Below are 20,548 nucleotides of genomic sequence, written 5' to 3' on the forward strand. Positions count from 1 at the left end.
CACTCACACTCACTCATTACTGTTCACACCCACTGCTGCACACACCCACACTCACTCATTATCGTACACACCCACTGCTATACACACTCACATTCACTCATTGTTGTACACATTCACCGCTGTACACACCCACTGAGGTACACGCTCACTCATTGCTGTACACACCCACACTCACTCATTGCTGTACACACCCACTGCTATACACACTCACTGCTATACACACACACTCATTCATTGCTATACACACCCACTGCTGTATACACTCTCACTCACTCACTGCTGTACACACTCATTGCTGTACACACTCACATTCACTCATTGCTGTACACACCCACTGCTATACACACTCACACTCACTCATTGCTATACACACCTACTGCTATTCACACTGTCACTCACTGATGCCTGTACCCACCAACTGCTATACACACTCACTGCTATATACACTCAATCATTGCTGTACACACCCACTGCTATACACACTCACATTCACTCATTGCTGTACACACTCACTGCTGTACACACCCACTGCGATACACGCTCACTCATTGCTGTACACACCCACACTCACTCATTGCTATACACACCCACTGCTATACACACACTCACTGCTGTACACACTCACACTTACCCATTGCAGTACACACCTACTGCTATACACATCCACTGGATAAACACCACACTCATTCATTGCTATACACACCCACTGCTGTACACACCCACTGCTATACACACTCACATTCACTCATTGCTGAACACACTCACTGCTGTACACACTCACCTCTGTACACACCTCTTGCTGTACACACTCACTCATTGCTGTACACACCCACTGCTATACACACTCATTGCTATATACACTCACACTCACTCATTGCTATACACACCCACTCTACACAAACTCACATTCACTCATTGCTGTACACACCCACTGCTGTACACACCCACTGCTATACACACTCACACTCACTCATTGCTGTACACACCTACTGCTATTCCCACTGTCACTCACTCATTGCTGTACACATTCACTACTACACACTCTGTCATTGCTGTTCACTCAGACTGCTGAACACACACGCACTGCTGGACACACACTCACTCATTGCTGTACACACTCACTGCTATACACACTCATTGCTATACACACTCACACTCACTCATTGCTGTACACACCCACTGCTGTACACACCCACTGCTATACACACCCACACTCACTCATTGCTGTACACACTCACTGCTATACACACCACACTCACTCATTGCTGTACATACCCACTGCTGCACACACCCACACCCACTCATTGCTGTACACACCCACTGCTATAGACATCACACTCACTCATTGCTGTACACACCCACACACACCCATTGCTTTACACACCCACTGCTGTGCACACTCACACTCACTCATTGCTGTTCACACACACTGCTGGACACACGCGCACTGCTGTACACACTTACACTCACTCACAGCTTACACATTCACTGCTATACACACTCCTCATTCCTGTAAACACCCACACTCACCCACTGTTATACACACCCACTGTTATACACACCCACTGCTATACACACACACTGCTATACACACTCACTCATTACTGTACACACCCACTGCTGTACACATCCACTGCTATACACACTCACACTCAATCATTGCTGTACACATTCACTACAACACACACTCACTGCTAACACACTCACTCATTACTGTTCACACTCACTGCTGTACACACTCTCACTCACTCATTGCTGTACACACCCACTGCTATACTCACTCACACTCACTGCTTTACACACTCACTGCTATACACACTCACACTCCCTCATTGCTGTATATACTCACTGCTGTACACACCCACTGCTGTACACACTCACACTCCCTCATTGCTGTACATACTCACTGCTATACACACTCACTGCTATACACACGCAGATTCACTCACGGTTATACACACCCACTGCTTTACACACCCACATTCACTGCTATACACACCACACTCACTCAGTGCGAAACACACCCACTGCTATACACACTCTCACTCACTCACTGCTGTACACACCCACTGTTATACACACCCAGTGCTATACACACCCACACTCACTCATTGCAGTACACACCCACTGCTATACACATCCACTGGATACACACCACACTCATTCATTGCTATACACACCCACTGCTGTACACACTCTCACTCACTCATTGCTGCACATACTCACTGCTGTACACACTCACTCACTGCTGTACACACCCACTGCTGTACACACTCACTCATTGCTGTACACACCCACACACTCATTGCGGTACACACTCACTGCTGAACACGCTCACTGCTATACACAATCACACTCACTCATTGCTGTACACACCCACTGCTATTCACACTGTGACTCACTCATGCCTGTACCCACCCAATGCTGTACATACCTACTGCTATACACACCCACACTCACTCATTGCTGTACACACCCAGTGCTATTCACACCCACTGCTATACACACCCACACTCACTCAGTGCTGTACACACGCACTGCTATACACACTCACATTCACTCATTGCTATACACACACACACTGCTGTACACACACACTGCTATACACACTCACATTCACTCATTGTTGTACACACACACACTGCTGTACACACACACTGCTATACACACTCACACTCACTCATTGCTATACACACCTACTGTTAATCACACTGTCACTCACTCATGCCTGTACCCACCAACTGCTATACACACTCACTGCTGTACACACTCACCGCTGTACACACCCACTACTGTACACACTCACTCATTGCTGTACACACCCACTGCAATACACACTCACTGCTATACACACTCACAATCATTCATTGCTGTACACATTCACTACAACACACACTCACTGCTAACACACTCACTCATTACTGTTCACACACACTGCTGGACACACTCTCACTCACTCATTGCTATACACACCCACTGCTATACTCACTCACACTCACTGCTTTACACACTCACCACTGTACACACCCACTACTGTACACACTCAATCATTGCTTTACACACCCACACTCACTCATTGCTGTACACCCACTGCTATACACACTCACTGCTATACACACTCACAATCACTCATTGCAGTACACGCCCACTGTTATACACACCCACTGCAATACACACTCACATTCACTCATTGCTGTACACATTCACGACTACACACACTCACTGCTAACACACTCACTCATTGCTGTTCACACACACTGCTGGACATACTCACTGCTGTACACACTTACACTCACTCATTGCTGTACACAGCTGAAAATGTGTTGCTGGAAAAGCGCAGCAGGTCAGGCAGCATCCAAGGAGCAGGAGAATTGATGTTTCGGCCATAAGCCCTTCTTCAGGAATCACTGCTATACACAGCCACACTCACTCAGTGCTGTACACACGCACTGCTATACACACCCACTGCTATACACACCCACACTCACTCAGTGCTGTACACACCCACTGCTATACACACTCATTGCTATACACATTCACACCCACACTCACTTGCTGTACACACCCAGTGCTATACACACTCACACTCACTCATTGCAGTACACACTCACTGCTATACACACCCACTGGATACACACCACACTCACTCATTGCTATACACGCCCACTGCTATACACACTCACACACTCACATTCACTCATTGCTGTACACATACACTGCTGTACACACCCACTGCTATGCACACTCACACTCACTCATTGCTGTACACACCTACTGCTATTCACACTGTCACTCACTCATGCCTGTACCCACCAACTGCTATACACACTCACTGCTATATACACTCATTCATTGCTGTACACACCCACTACTGTACACACTCACACTCACTCATTGCTGTACACACCCAGTGCTATACACACTCACATTCACTCATTGCTGTACACACCCACTGCTGTACACACCCACTGCTATACACATCCACACTCACTCAGTGCTGTACACATTCACTGCTATACACACTCACACACAATCATTGCTTTACACACCCACAGCTGTACACACCCACTGCTATACACACACACACTCACTCATTGATGCACACACCCACTGCTATACACATCACACTCACTCATTGCTGTACACACCACTGCTGCACACACCCACACCCACTCTTTGCGTACACACCCATTGTTGTACACAATCACTCATTGCCGTACACACTCACTGCTAACACACTCACTCATTGCTGTTCACACACACTGCTGGACACACGCGCACTGCTGTACACACTTACACTCACTCACTGCTGTACACACACACTGCTATACACACTCCTCATTGCTGTAAACACCCACACTCACTCATTGCTGTACACACCCACTGTTATACACACCCACTGCTATACACACACACTGCTATACACACTCACTAATTGCTGTACACACTCACTGCTGTACACACCCATGGCTGTACTCCCGCACTCATTGCTGTACACACCCACTGCTGTACACACCCACTGCTGTACACACTCACACTCACTCATTGCTGAACACACCCACTGCTATACACACCCACCGCTATACACACCCACACTCACTCATTGCTGTACACACTCACTCATTGCTGTACACACCCACTGCTATACACACTCACACTCACTCAATGATGCACACACCCACTGCTATACACATCACACTCACTCATTGCTGTACACACCACTGCTGCACACACCCACACCCACTCTTTGCTGTACACACCCATTGTTGTACACAATCACTCATTGCCGTACACACTCACGGCTAACACACTCACTCATTGCTGTTCACACACACTGCTGGACACACGCGCACTGCTGTACACACTTACACTCACTCATTGCTGAACACACCCACTGCTATACACACCCACTGCTATACACACCCACACTCACTCATTGCTGTACACACTCACTCATTGCTGTACACACTCACACATTGCTGTACACACCCACTGCTGTACACACTCACTGCTATACACAATCACACTCACTCATTGCTGTACACATTCACTACTACACACACTCACTGCTAACACACTCACCCATGACTGTTCATACACACTGCTGGACACACTCACTGCTGTATACACTCTCACTCACTCATTCCTATACACACTCACTGCTATACACACTCACACTCACTCATTGCTGTACATACTCACTGCTATACACACTCACTGCTATACACACCCAGATTCACTCACGGTTATACACACCCACTGCTATACACAGCCACTGCTTTACACACCCATATTCACTGCTATACACACCACACTCACTCAGTGTGGAACACACCCACTGCTATACACACTCTCACTCACTCACTGCTGTACACACCAACTGTTATACACACCCACTGCTATACACACCCACACTCACACATTGCAGTACACACCCACTGCTATACACACCCACTGCTGTACACACTCTCACTCACTCATTACTGTACAAACTCGCTGCTGTACACACTCACTCACTGCTGTACACACCCACTGCTGTACACACTCACTCATTGCTGTACACACCCACAGTCACTCATTGTTGTACACACCCACTGCTGTACACACTCACTCACTGCTGTACACACCCACTGCTGTACACACTCACTCATTGCTGTACACACCCACAGTCACTCATTGTTGTACACACCCACTGGGTCAACATCGGCCAGAAGGAGGCGATTTATCCTGCAGTGTCTGTACTGGCTCACTGAAGGAGTACTTCAGTCAGTGGCTGTCTCTTGACTTCACACTGCAACCATCCATAGTTTCCCCTTTTAGCCACTTTGTCCAGTTCCCCACACTCTCAGGCAGTACATTCCAGACTCTACTCACTAAGTGAGAAAGGTTTTTTTTTCCTTATGTCAATGCCCCTCATGTTCTTCTTCCTGGTACAAGCAGGGACTGTTTCTCCCTGTCTGCTCTGTCCAGCTCTGCTCTTGGTTTTGTAAACCTCTACCAGATCTCCCTCCCAGTCGCCCCTCTCTCTGGGGAGAACCGTCCCAACGTCTTCAATCTCCCCCCCATCCCTGAAGTTTCTCATTCCGGAAACCATTCCTGTAAATCACTTCCTGCACTCTCTCCAATGCATTCCCATCTTTCCTATAATGTGCGGCCCACACCCTGTACACAATATTCCAGCTGAGGACCCACAAGGGTCCTGGACAAGTTCAACATCACCCCCCTGCTATTGTACTCTCTGCCCCGGTAATAAAGGCGAAGGTACTGTCTGCTTTATTAACTGCTCTCTCCCCCGGTCCTGCCACCTTCAATGATACATTACATATACCCCCAGGACCCTCTGCACCCCCTTTAGAATTTTACACTCTATTTTATATTGTCCTTCAGTGTTGTTTTGACCAAGATCCTCAGACAACACCTTCCAAACCCATGGCCACTTCCATCTTGAAGGACAAGGGCAGCTGATACATGGGAATACCACCCCCTTCATGTTCCCCTCCAAGTCACTCCCCATCCTGGCTGGGAAATGTATCGCCGTTCCTTCAATGCTGAAACTGCTCCCTGCAGTCAGTCCCTTCACTCTCTGTCCAGAATCAGTAATGACCAGCTCAGTCTAAAGACTGAGTAACTGCCTCAGATTGTGGCCATTAGTCTCAGACGGTGCGAGTACTCTACATTGTCCATGGAAGGTCTCTCGCACAGAATATCTCCGAGATGTCTGCCTGAACAAGACCCTTACCTTCTGTCCCTGTAATTGTGCTTTCACTACCTCCAGCTTGGAGGAGGGAGGCCTCTGATTGGCTGTCACGTCTTCAATGTCACTGATCCAGCTTTCCAGACCATCATCAAGAGATCCTGATGCCAGTGGAGGGCCAGTCTGACCAGGACCCTGGTAAAGAGAAGAACATTTTTCAAGGCATTCAGAGGCAGCACTGGAGAATGAGAGGGAGTGAGAAAGTGAATCATAGAATTCCCTAAAGTGTGGAATCAGGTATTCAGCCCATCAAGAGTATCCCACACACACCCACTCTCTACCCTATCCCTATAATCCTGTATTTTCCATCTAACCTAAACATCCCTGAACACTATGAGGCAATTTCCCATGGCCAATCCACCCTAACCTGCACATCCTTGGACACTATCCCATGGCCAATCCACCCTAACCTGCACATCCCTGGACACTACCCCATGGCCAATCCATCTTAACCTGCACATCTTTGTGACTGTGGGAGGAAACCGGAGCACCCGGAGGAAACCCACGCAGACACGGGGAAAGTGTGCAAACTCCACACAGTCAGTCGCCTGAGGCGGGAATTGAACCCGGGTCTCTGGCGCTGTGAGGCAGCAGTGCTAACCACTGTGCCACCATGAGGGACAGAGAGAGCCGGGAGTTCCATCCGGTGTGTTTAATGACAACGGTTTTAAGTGGAAGTAGCTACTTGAGAAGATATGTGACTCTGGCCAGTCAGATTGTATAAGGTATAAAAACATTTCTCTAAACAAGGTGGTCAGAGTGAGGGAGAAAGAAAGAGATGGTATAAAAAGGAAAAGAAGTGAAAGGTACTGAGCAATGGGTGTAAGGCCAACAATGAAAAGGCTGATAGATAGATAGAAAAAATAGGACAGAGAAAAAGAGCAAGGGCAAAACAGAGAGAAGGGTTGGAGAAGCAGTAACCTGGGAGACAGGAAGAATGCAGGAGTGTGGGGGAGGGGAATGGGAGAAAGGGGCAGATCAGTGAGTCATAAAAATAGTGAAAGTGCAGGACAGAAAGGGAAACAATGACAGACGGAGAGAGAGAATGTGAAGGAATTTATTGTGAATTCCTTGTCAGTGACACTTTCTCTAATGATTAACAAATGCAGCCTAACCTCACTGTCTGACAGATTTTGGTCGTAATTTCACAGCTCATCCAATTCATTCAAGACTGACCCATTTACACAGACTCCGTAGGGAGTGACATTGGAGCCCTCTGGTCGATCTTCCCAGAGAGAATGCAAGGTCCTGATGGTGACAGCTCTCCTTACCTCTTCTGTCTGTTGGAGCTTGTGGTTCTCGAGCTGTAAGTTTCCCAGCTCCATCGTCTCTCGTCTACATTCTCCAGGCGATTCCAAACCCTCCTGATGTACAATGGAAAATGATTAACATCCACGTAGGATCCCTATATTGCTGTAACAGGCTATTTGGCCCATTGAGTCCACGCTGGCCCTCCCAAGAGCATCCCACCCAGATGTACCCCATCCCTGTAACCCCACATTTCCCTTGGCCAATCCCCCTCATATGCACAGCTTCGGACTGTGGGAGGAAACCCACGCAGATATGGAGAGAATGAACAAAAGTTCCACCAAAGTTTGGAATTGCACTTGGGCCCCTGGCACTGTGAAGCTAACCACTGAGTCACCGTGCCCCCACTGAGATATCGTGCCACCCACTGAGATATCGTGCCACCCACTGAGATATCGTGCCACCCACTGAGATACTGTGCTGACCACAGGCTATGACAAGCCCAAGTAACACACACACACCAGATACCCATTTCCCTCCCCATGCAACAGCCAACAAGTTAAATGATTGGTAAGCAATGAGTGAGGCTTGTTCATGTGCTGGATGCACTCCGTTCAAGGAGTCAAGTCCCGAGGTATTAAATACAGACGCAGGATTTGCCTTCATTGGGGGAAGGGAAAACTGCAGCTGTGACTGAAAGGAGGAGGAGACTATGTTGAATTGGATTGAAACAAGAAATGAGATTTAATCAGAAATATCTTGTTCTCTAGTTGGCTGTAAATTTAGAAAATTGTCTCAAATACATCCATTGCCCACTCTGTTAGAATTAGAATCAGAATCCCTTCAGTGTGGAAACAGGCCCTTCAGCCCAACAAGTCCACACCAAACCTCCAAAGAGTAACCCACCCAGACCCACTGCCCTATATTTTCCCCTGACTACCCCAAACATCCCTGAACACTATGGACAATTTAGAATGGCCAATGCACCTGACCTGTACATCTTTGGATTAAGAAAATTAATGAAGAATTGCATTGAGCAATATAAATGGAGATTACAATTGCCCACAGCTGCTGCAATTATTGGGTTACAAGACACTCTATTCTTTTTAATTTGTTCATGAGATGTTCAAGAATCAACTGCATTGGATGTGGGTCTGGAGTCACGTGTAGGCCAGACCAGGTAAGGATGGGAGATGTCCACCAGTGAGTGACATGAGTGAACCAAGTGGATTTTTACAAAAGGAGATACATTGTCACCATTAAACAAGCTCTGTAATTTCTGATTTTTAAAACATGAATTCAAAATCTACCACTGCCATGTTGAGATTCAAACCCATGTCCCAGAACATTAACCTGGGAGTTCTGGATTGTCAGCCCATTGACAGTACCAGTCTGCCACTGCATCTCCTGATAGTGAGACTGTGCTATTAGAGTCATAGAATCAAGGGCATGTACAACATGGTAACAGACCCTTTCATCCATCTCATCCATGCTGATATCCCAACCCAATCTAGTCCCACCTGCCAGCACCCGGCCCATATCCCTCCAAACCCTTCCTATTCATATACCCATCCAAATGCCTCTTAAATGTTGCAATTGTATCAGCCTCCACCACATCCTCTGGCAGCTCAGTCCACACACATACCACCCTCTGCGTGAAAAAGTTGCCCCTTTGGTCTCTTTTATATTTTTCCCCTCTCACCTAAACCTACGCCGTCTAGTTTTGGATGCCCCTGCCCCGGGGAAAGACTTTGCCTATTTATCCTATCCATGCCCCTTGTGATTTCATAACCCTCTATAAGGTCACCCCTCAGCCTCCGACGCTCCAGGGAAAACAGCCCCAGCCTGTTCAGCCTCTCCCTGTAGCTCAAATCCTCCAACCCTGGCAATATCCTTGTGAATCTTTTCTAAACTCTCTCAAGTGTTGAATACAGGGTTAGAGACAGAATTCTTGGCAGTGTGGAGGAACAGTGGGATCTTGGGATACACATACATAAATCCCTCAAAGTTGCCACCCAAGTGGATAGGGTTGTTAAAGAAGGTGTATGGTGTGTTGGCTTTCATTAGCAGGAGGATTGAGTTTAAGAGCCACGAGGTTATGCTGCAGCTCTATAAAACCCTGGCAAAAATGAGGACTGTAGATGCCAGAAATCAGAGTCTAGATCTGAGTGGTGCTGGAAGAGCACAGCAGGTCAGACAGCATCTGAGGAGCAGGAAAATCGATGTTTCGGGCAAAAGCCCTTCATCAGGAATAGAGGCAGGGAGCCTCCAGGGTGGAGAGATAAATGGGGGGGGGAGGGGAGGAGGTAGCAAAGAGTACAATAGGTGAATGGGGGTGGGGATGGGGGTGATAGGTTGGAAATGAGGGTGGAGCATATAGGTGGGAAGGGAGATAGGCAGGTAGGACAGGTCATGAGGATGGTGCTGAGCTGGAAGATTGGAACTGGGGTAAGGTGGGGGGAGGGGAAATGAGGAAACTGGTGAAGTCCGCATTGATGCCCTGGGGTTGAAGTGTTCTGAGGCAGAAGATGAGGCGTTCTTCCTCCAGGCATCGGGTGTAGGCGCAAGTAGTCACAGACTTGGTCAGGTCCACGTCCCCCAACAACCCACCCTGCCTTCCTGGCACCCTCCCCTGCCACTGCAGGAATTGCAAAACCTGTGCCCACACCTCCTCCCTCACCTCCATCCAAGGCCCGAAAGGAGCCTTCCACATCCATCAAAGTTTTACCTGCACATCCACTAATATCATTTATTGTATCCGTTGCTCCCGATGCGGTCTCCTCTACATTGGGGAGACTGGACGCCTCCTAGCAGAGCACTTTAGGGAACATCTCCGGGACTCCCGCACCAATCAACCAAACCGCCCTGTGGCCCAACATTTCAACTCCCCCTCCCACTCTGCCGAGGACATGGAGGTCCTGGGCCTCCTTCACCGCCGCTCCCTCACCCGACGCCTGGAGGAAGAACGCCTCATCTTCCGCCTCGGAACACTTCAACCCCAGGGCATCAATGTGGACTTCAACAGTTTCCTCATTTCCCCTTCCCCCACCTCATCCTAGTTTCAAACTTCCAGCTCAGCACTGTCCCCATGACCTGTCCTACCTGCCTATCCTCCTTTCCACCTATCCACTCCACCCTCCTCTCTGACCTATCACCTTCATCCCCTCCCCCATTCATCCATTGTACTCTTCGCTACCTTCCCCGACCCTCCTCCCTGATCTATCACCTTCATCCCGACTCCCATCCACCTAGTGTACTCTTGGCTACCTTCTACCCAGCTTCACCATCCCCCCATTTGTCTCTCCACCCTGGAGGCTCCCTGCCTCTATTCGTGATGAAGGGCTTTTGCCCGAAACATCGATTCTCCTGTTCCCCAGATGCTGACTGACCTGCTGTGCTTTTCCAGCACCATTCTATAAAACCCTGGTGAGTCCACACTGGGAATATTGTGTTCACTTCTAGTCGCTACATTATAGGAAGGACACAGATGCTTTAGGGAGGGTGCAGAGGGATTTACCAGGTGCTACCTGGGTTGGAGGGCTTGATTTATGAAGAGAGGTTGAGTGAGCTAGGGCTGTTCGCACAGAAGAGGAAGAGAGGTGACTTGATAAAGGTGTGCAAGGTAATGAGATGATTCAGAGATGCTGGTGTTGGACTGGGGTGTACCTGGTGAAGGAGCGTCGCTCCGAAAGCTAGTGTGCTTCCAATTAAACCTGTTGGGCTATAACCTGGTGTTGTGTGATTTTTAACAAGGTAATGAGAGGCATGGACAGAGTAGATAGCCAGAGACTTTTCCCCAGGGCAGAAATGACTGACACGAGGGTCATAATTTTAAGGTGATTGGAGGAATGTATAGGGGAGATGTCATAAGACGGTTCTTTACACAGAGAGTGGTGGGTGTGTGGAATGCACTGCCAGCGGTGGTAGTCGAGTCAGAGACATTAGGGACATTTAAGCGACTGCAGGACAAGCACATGGATAGCAGTAAATTGAAGGGTGTGTAGATTAAGGTTGATCTTAGATTAAGGTAAATGCATGGCACAACATTGTGGGCTGAAGGGCCTGTACTGTGCTGTACTGTCTATGGTCTGTGTTCCAAGTTTCACACCATTCTTCCGATTCTATAAGAATTCTGTACATTTTTTCATGAGATCACCCCTCACTTTTCAAAACTCTAGCAAATACAGACCCAGGTATGGTAGATATGGAAATCTGAAACAAACACAGAGATTGCTGGAGAAACTCAGCAGGTCTGGCAGCATCTGTGGAGAGAGAAACAGAGTTAATGTTTCCAGTCTGTTCTTTCACAGCAAACCCAAAAATTCAAATTCCTGAAGAGGAGTCATACTGGGCATGAAATATTAATTCTGCTTTCTCTCCACAGATGTTGCCAGACCTGTCGAGTTTCTCCAGTTATTTCTGTTTTGTATCACAAAGTAACAGTTTAAATTTTCCAGCCTCTTCCTGAAGTCCACAGCGGGAAGATCAATGAAGGAATGGTTCTGGTCTGTCGATTGTCAAGGAAGAGAAGACTCAAAGAGAGGAGATTGGCCAGAATTAGAGAGGGTCAGACAGGACAAGGAAGGTAAACTCAGAGAACCCCATGTAGTGACTGATTGTGAGGGAGAAGGTCAGAGAGAGATGGGCTGGACCAATGGGAGAGAACACTCGAGATGGAGCAACAAATGGTGGAATGGACAATGCTAAGTAATAACTCAAAGCTCAGAAACCTGCACAGGCTCCTTATGACACAGCAAGATCCCAGCCATAGTGGTTTTCTTTGACTCGCTCCTCCTCTGAATGACCGGGAACTCAGTGACTTCAATGACCTCAGTGATGACCGTCTCAGTCACCTCCCTGATTTCAGTCACTTCTTGCCCAGTGACTGTTTTCCAAGACCATCCAGTTCCACATTCACACCTCCAATCCCTTCCCACTGACAGCCAGAACTGATGGAGAGAATCAGGTTTAATGTTGGAGATATCCTCTGTCACTAGCTCCACTTTGCTGATGTCCTTGGATTCTCCATCACTCTGTTTGGTCAATGATCCGGTGTCTCTACATGTCCAAGCTTTGGTGAGCTGCTCCAGATCATCACTGCTCAGTTTCAGGCCATTGTGGTCATTCCCAGACACTGTTTGGCATCCCGTTTTGTGAATTCCGGAAGGTTCTGGCAGCCTAGCCTGGCAGTGTTTCCTGTCATGTCCAAGACAGAGTGAGTGACTGGAACAGCTGCCCATTGTTAATCCTTCAGCAGTTCAGTGCTCCTGAACCTTCTCTCTGCAATTAAACAAAGGAACATTCCAGATAGAATTATACAGCACTGACGAGAACATTCAGCCCACTTTGGCTCAGTGCTGGCCCTCTGAAAGAGCCACTCAATCAGTTCCACTCCCCTGCCTCTTCCCTATTGCCCTACAATGTATTTCTCATCAGATGATTACTCTGATGCTGTCCTCTGATTGGCTGTAACCGACCACACTCTGTGACAAGTACAGGCCATTCAGCCCCTTCAACCTGCTCCAATTTTCAATAAAATCATGCCTGAGCTGACTGGTTCCTCAAACCCACATTGCCACTGATAACCTTTCACCCCCTTGTTTAACAAGTATCTCTCCATCTCGGCCTTCAAAATATTCAAGGACTCTGCTTTTCAGGAACAGCGTTTCAAAGACTCGTGACTCAGATAATTATTTTGCCTCATCTCTGTTTTAAATGGATGACCCTTTTGTTTAAACCAGTGGCTCCTAGTTCTAAATTCTCCCACAAGAAACATCTTGCCAACCCAAAAAATGACCCAATTATTCCTCTTTTCTGTTTTTTGCCAACCAGCCAATCTTCTTGGTGGAGTAGCAGAAAGCATAAGGGACTGTCAGAGAATACGGGAGGATATAGATAGACTGGAGAGTTGGGCGGAGAAGTGGCAGATGGCGTTCAATCCAGACAAATGTGAGGTGATGTATTTAGGAAAGTCTAATTCTCGAGCGAATTATACAATGAATGGAAGAGCCTTGGGAAAAGTTGATGAGCAGAGAGATCTGGGAGTGCAGGTCCATTGTACCCTGAAGGTTGCTGCACAGGTGGATAGTGTGGTCAAGAAGGCATATGGTATACTTGCCTTCATTGAACGGGGTATTGAGTATAAGAGCTGGCAGGTCATGTTAACATTGTACAAGACATTGGTTCGGCCGCATTTTGAATACTGTGTACAGTTCTGGTCGTCACATTACCAATAGGATGTGGACGCTTTGGAGAGGGTGCAGAGAAGGTTTACGAGGATGTTGCCTGGTATGGAAGGTGTGAGCCATGAAGAGAGGTTGAGTAGGTTAGGATTGTTTTCATTAGAAAAAAGGAGATTGAGGGGGGACCTGATTGAGGTTTACAAAATCCTGAAGGGTATAGACAGGGTGGATAGAGACAAGCTTTTTCCCAGGGTGAAGGATTCAATAATGAGAGGTCACGCTTTCAAGGTGAGAGGTGGAAAGTTTAAGGGGGATACACGCGGTAAGTACCTCACACAGAGGGTGGTGGGTGTCTGGAACATGTTGCCAGCAGTGGTGGTAGAGGTAGGCACGGTAGATTCATTTAAGATGTGTCTGGACATATGCATGAGTAGGTGGGGAGCAGAGGGATACAGATGCTTAGGAACTGGGTGACAGGTTTAGACAGTACATTTGGATCGGCTCAGGCTTGGAGGGCCGAAGGGCCTGTTCCTGGGCTGTAAATTTTCTTTGTTTAGGGTATAGGTTTGCTCGCTGAGCTGTAGGTTTGATATCCAGACGTTTCATTACCTGGCTAGGTAACATCATCAGTGGCGACCTCCAAGTGAAGCGAAGCTGTTGTCTCCTGCTTTCTATTTATATCTTTCTCCTGGATGGGGTTCCTGGGGTTTGTGGTGATGTCATTTCCTGTTCGTTTTCTGAGGGGTTGATAGATGGCATCTAGATCTATGTGTTTGTTTATGGCGTTGTGGTTGGAGTACCAGGCCTCTAGGGATTCTCTGGCATGTCTTTGCTTAGCCTATCCCTCTCCCTCGTAGCCCTACACACGGATGAAAAAAAACACCATTTCGACTGGGACAACACATCTATCCTGGGACAGGCTAAGCAAAGACATGCCAGAGAATTCTTAGAGGCCTGGCACTCCACCACAATGCCATAAACAAACACATAGATCTAGATACCATCTATCAACCCCTCAGAAAATGAACAGGAAGTGACATCACCACAAACCCCAGGAACCCCATCCAGGAGAAAGATATAAATAGAAAGCAGGAGACAACAGCTTCGCTTCACTTGGAGGTCGCCACTGATTATGTTACCTTGCCAGGTACTGAAATGTCTGGATATCAAACCTACAGCTCAGCGAGCAAACCTACACCCTAAACCTCAACCTGAGCTACAAACCTTCACAAAACTTGAAAAAAAAATTTTTTTTGTTCTTTGTTCTCTCTAATGTGTTACCACCAAATAGCATGAGATTTTATTTTCCCCAATAACCTTTGATGTAGCATCTTATCAAATGCCTTCTGGAAATCTAAATACAGAACATGTCCTGGGTCTCCTTTATCTTCAGCACAAAGTACAAAAGCCAATAAGCTGGTCAAATATGATTTTCCTTTCACTAAACTGTGTTGACTCTACCTGCTTGAACTGATCTTAGTGACTGTTATTAGGTCTTTCATAATAGCTTCCCTCATTTTCCTGATGAATATGTTGAGCTAATGGACCTATAGCTTCCTACTTTCTGTCTCCTTTTTGAATAAAGATGTTAATATTCATTATCTTCCAATTTAATCGAACTTTCTTCAAGTCCAGAGAATTTTGGAAAATTAAAAACAATGCAGCGACCATCTCACTTGGGCACTTCTTTTGAGACCCTGGGGTGGAATCCATTAAGCCCTGGGCACTTGTCAACTCAGTCTTTTAGTACTCACTGGAGTCCACCTATTCATTGTATTTCCCAATATCTCCTTAAATGTTTGCTACTGCATTTCCATTGATCTGTCCTTGAAGATAGTTTGCCAATGCACTTTAGTCAGCTCTATTTTCATACCTCAGAACTCCCCTAATTTACATCTTCAAAATCGTCTTGCCATTCATGATGTTTCAAAGCTTTGTGTCAAAGTGTAAACTTTGAAATTGCCTCCTGTGTACCAAGATCCAGATCATTAATAAATATCAGGAAAGAGGGCCAAGAAAAACCAGGAGGGGTCATGAGAAGTTGTTTGAGGATTGGATCAAGGAAAATCCTATGGCTTTCCATAGGTATATCAGGAAGAAACGAGTGACTAGACTAAGATTAGGGCCCATCAGAAATAGTAGTGGGAAGTTGTTTGTGGAATCTGAGGACATAGGGAAAGCGCTTTTTTTCAGTATTTACAATGGAAAAATGTAATGTTAGTGAGAATACGGAGATACAGGCTACTCGATTAGATAGGATTGAGGTCAACAAAGAGGAGGTTTTAACAATTTTGGAAAATCTGTAAACAGATAAGACCCCCCCTGGCCTGGATGGGATTTATCCTCAGATTCTCTGGGAAGCCAGTGAGGAGATGCAGAACCTTTTGCTTCGATCTTTATTGTCATCATTGTTGACTGGAGTAGTGCCAGAAGACTGGAGGATAGCCAATGTTGTTCCCTTCTTCAAGAAGGGGAGCCTGGACAACCCTGGTATTTATAGGCCAGTGAGCCTGACTTCAGTTGTGGATAAGATGTTGGAAAAGGTTGTAAATGATAGGATTTATAATCATCTGGAAAGGAATAATTTGATTAGAGATAGTCAACATGGTTTTGTGAAGGGCAGGTCGTGCCTCACTAACCTTATTGAGTTCTTTCAGAAGGTGACAAAACAGGTGGATGGAGGTAAAGCCGTTGATGTGGTGTATTTGGACTTCAGTAAGGCATTTGATAAGGTTCCACATGATAGGCTATTTCGGGATTGAAGCGGCTTTAACAGTTTGGATCAGAAATTGGCGAGCTGAAAGAAGTCAGAGGGTGGTAGCTGATAGGAAATGTTCGTCCTGGAGCTCAATTACCAGTGGTGTACCACAAGGATCTGCTTTGGGGCCACTGCTGTTAGCCATTTTTATAAATGATCCGGATGTGGGTGAAGAAGGATGGGTTAGTAAATTTGTGGATGACACAAAGGTAGGCAGAATTGTGGATAGTGCCGAAGGATGTTGTGGGTTACAGAGGGACATAAATAAGCTGCAGAGCTGGGCTGAGAGGTGGCAAATGGAGTTTAATGTGGAAGGTTCACTTCGGAAGAAGCAACAGGAATGCAGAGTACTGGGCTAATGGTAAAAATGTTGAAAGTGTCGATGAACAGAGAGAACTCAGTGTCCAGGTGTGTAAATCCCTTAAAGTTGTGACCCAGTTTGATAGGGTTGTTAAGAAGGCATATGGTGTGTTGGCGTTTATTGGTAGGGGGATTGCGTTTTGGAGCCACGAGGTCATGTTTCAGCTGTACAAGACTCTGATAAGGCTGCACCTGGAGTATTGTGTACAGTTCTGGTCACCGCATTATAGGGAGGATGTGGAAGCTTTGGAAAGGGTGCAGAGGAGATTTACTCGGATGTTGCCTGTATGGAGGGAAGGTCTTACGAGGAAAGGCTGAGGGAATTGAGACTGTTTTCATTAGAGAGAAGAAGGTTGAGAGGTGACTTAATCGAGACGTATAAGATACTCAGAGGGTTAGATAGGGTGAACAGTGAGAGCGTTTTTCCTCAGATGGTGAAGGCTAACACGAGGGGACATAGCTTTAAATTGAGGGGTGATAGATTTAGGACAGATATCAGCAGTAGTTTCTTTACTCAGAGAGTAGTAGGAATGTGGAACAGCCTACCTGCAACAGTAGTAGACTCACCGAGGTTAAGGGCATTTAAACGGGCATTGGACATACATATGGATAATAATGGATCAGTGTAGGTTAGATGAGCTTCAAATTGGTTTCACAGGTTGGCGCAACATCGAGGGCCGAAGGGCCTGTACTGCTCTGTAATGTTCTATGTTCTCTGTTCCATTCCCCTGCCCCCACTGCCCCATCCTCACCTGGGGAAAGGGTGGCACGGTGCCACAGTGGTGAGCACTGCTGCCTCACAGTGCCAGGGACCCAGGTTCAATTCCCACCTCAGGCAACTGCCTGTGTGGAGTTTGCACATTCTCCCCGTGTCTGTGTGGGTTTTCTCTGGGTGCTCTGATTTCCTCCCGCAGTCCAAAAATGTGCAGGTTAGGTGAATTGGCCATGCTAAATTGCCCGTAGTGTTAGGTGAAGGGGCAAATGTAGGGGAATGGGTCTGGGTGGGTTGCCCTTCAGAGGGTCGGTGTGGACTTGTTGGGCTGAAGGGCCTGTTTTCACACTGTACGGAATCTAATCTAATCTAATCAAACCCTCCAACAAATCTTCCTCCAGCCTAACAAATACCCAATACCCATTACTCTCTGCATCCTGTCACTCTGCCAATTTTGATCACGTCCCTTATATTCTGACAGCTATATATTTTTCATCGGTTTGTTTTGTGCAGCTCTGTATTGAATGTCTTTCGAAAGTTCATGTACACTCCATTAACAGTGTTCCACTTGGTAATTCACAGGCTCATACAGCACAGTTGGTGAACATCCAACCCATCAGGTCCATGCAGGACAACAAGGATCTGATTATATTCATCTCATTTTCCAGCTCTTGGCCCATCATCCCAGATCCTATGGAAATGCAAGTGAATGTTTACATACTGCCTCAGGTTTATGGGAGTTTGGACTCAACCATCATTTCAGGCAGTGAGTTGCAGACTATCACTGTCCTCTGTGTATAAAATATTTCTACTCAACTTCCCTCTTGTCTTTTGCCGTCTTGTCTTAAATCCAAGCCCCTGGTTAATGTCCCCTCTAAGGATGGAAAGAGTGCTTTCCTATCCACCCTATCCAAGCCACCATAGTGTTATCCACCTGCACCAAGACTTCAAGACTGGTCAGCTCCCAGCCCCATCACCACTTCACTAAGTGTCTCCTTCCCTCCCCCCTCTCGATTTATAATCATTTCTGGGGTGTTGTTCATGTCCTCTACACTCAAAACAGCAACATCAAATTTGCTAATTTCTTCATTATGTCCTCCTCCCCATTCTCAGTCTGGAATTGGATCAATACTCACTTCCCTAACCCTTTTTAAGTCCATCCATTTACCTTCCATGCTGGCTTCCTCTAATAATTCAGTATCTTCCTCCTGGTCAGGGACAGCTACACTGTCAGAGTGAGGGAGACCTCATTGGATTGAGGCTGAAAGAGTGAGGAACTGGGAATTTGGGTCAAATCGGGAATTTAACAGGTAAATTAATTATAGAGTAAAAGGCAGAATCAGGCCCAGAGCCAATAGGCTTTAAGGAAATTAAACAGCCAAATCGATCAAACACCTGAAATTTCTTTTCTAACTGTGCACAGCATCTGAAACAAAGTCAATGAGATCTAAAGGTACAAACAGTAAATACTGGATCGGACACAGGAACATGTTTATCAGGAAGCAGCAGAGACCAGACTGAGAGAGAGAACATGGTGTTGATCCAGTGACATAGTTCCTGAGGTCAGGATTGACAAGGCGATGCAGAGCAATCAGACACAGCTGACTGGGTGACCCAGTTCTAATTTGGTGAGTATTATTACTATTTTTATTGATTATAGTTTATAGGGTCTTTATTTGGCATTTATAGATCATACGGACAATAATGCAGAGGTGCAAAGATAAAGGACTCTAGCGTAATTAATATTATTTGACTTTCAGGGCAATCTGAGTATTTTATCCAAAGAGTAAGCCACAGTCGCAGAGCTTGAAACTGTTCTTCTCTGGATCTAACATTTCCCAGGGCCTGGGACTAGTGTGTGTGTGCAGCTGTAGTTCCTGCTGAGAGAGTCCTGGATAGCACAGACAGAGGTGGACACACAACAAGATAAGAAAGGGAATGGGGTAACCACCAGGCAGAGATGTTGGTCAAGGCAGGAAGTGCAGGCCTCTCCTGTTGCCATTGACCACTTTGGATACTGTTGGGGGAATGGTCTATCAGAAGAAAGTGACAGCAGCTGAATTTGCAGCACTATAGTTAGCTCACTGCACATGGCCAGAGGAGAAAGTGTGGAATGCAATAATTATCGGGAATTCAATTGTAAAGGGAGTAGACAGGATGGTATGGTGTTTCCCCAGTGCTCGGGTCAAGGGTGACAGAACATTCCAGAGGTGTGCAGTGGTGGTGAACAGCCAGTGGTTGTGGTGCACATCAGTATCAATGACATAGATAAAACAGGGATGTGACCCTAATGACAGAACATACAGAAGTAGGAAGTATTTAGAAACTTCAGAGATAGTGATTCCATTCCATTCCCTCCCCTACCCTACCGCATGGAAACAGGCCCTTTGGCCCAACCAGTCCACGCAGACCCTTCAAAGGGTCACCCACCTAGTCCCATTTCCCTCTGAGTAATGCACCTAACACTGTGGGCAATTCAGCATGGCCAATTCACCGGACCTACACATCTTTGGACTGTGGGAGGAAACCCGCAC

General features: G+C 46.7%; 1 protein-coding gene across 2 annotated transcripts in view; it reads right to left on the bottom strand.

The window, feature by feature from the left end:
- The window catches only part of LOC148148470 (uncharacterized), a 108,859-nt gene that overhangs the window by 42,277 nt on the left and 46,034 nt on the right, over nucleotides 1-20,548 (bottom strand). For both annotated transcript variants that reach the window (XM_087992370.1, XM_087992369.1), the window contains exons 2-4: nucleotides 12,733-13,282; nucleotides 8,026-8,118; nucleotides 6,740-6,889 (exon numbers count right to left, since the gene is read on the bottom strand). In XM_087992370.1, the coding sequence (XP_087848496.1) occupies nucleotides 6,740-6,889; nucleotides 8,026-8,118; nucleotides 12,733-13,242 (753 nt within the window). In that variant the 5' untranslated portion in view covers nucleotides 13,243-13,282. The remainder of the gene's footprint in view (nucleotides 1-6,739; nucleotides 6,890-8,025; nucleotides 8,119-12,732; nucleotides 13,283-20,548) is intronic.

Source organism: Chiloscyllium plagiosum, unplaced genomic scaffold (genome assembly GCF_037043375.1).
Source record: "Chiloscyllium plagiosum isolate Xiang-an unplaced genomic scaffold, Cpla_swu_hap1 HiC_scaffold_12, whole genome shotgun sequence".
In the NCBI taxonomy this organism is placed as follows: domain Eukaryota; kingdom Metazoa; phylum Chordata; class Chondrichthyes; order Orectolobiformes; family Hemiscylliidae; genus Chiloscyllium; species Chiloscyllium plagiosum.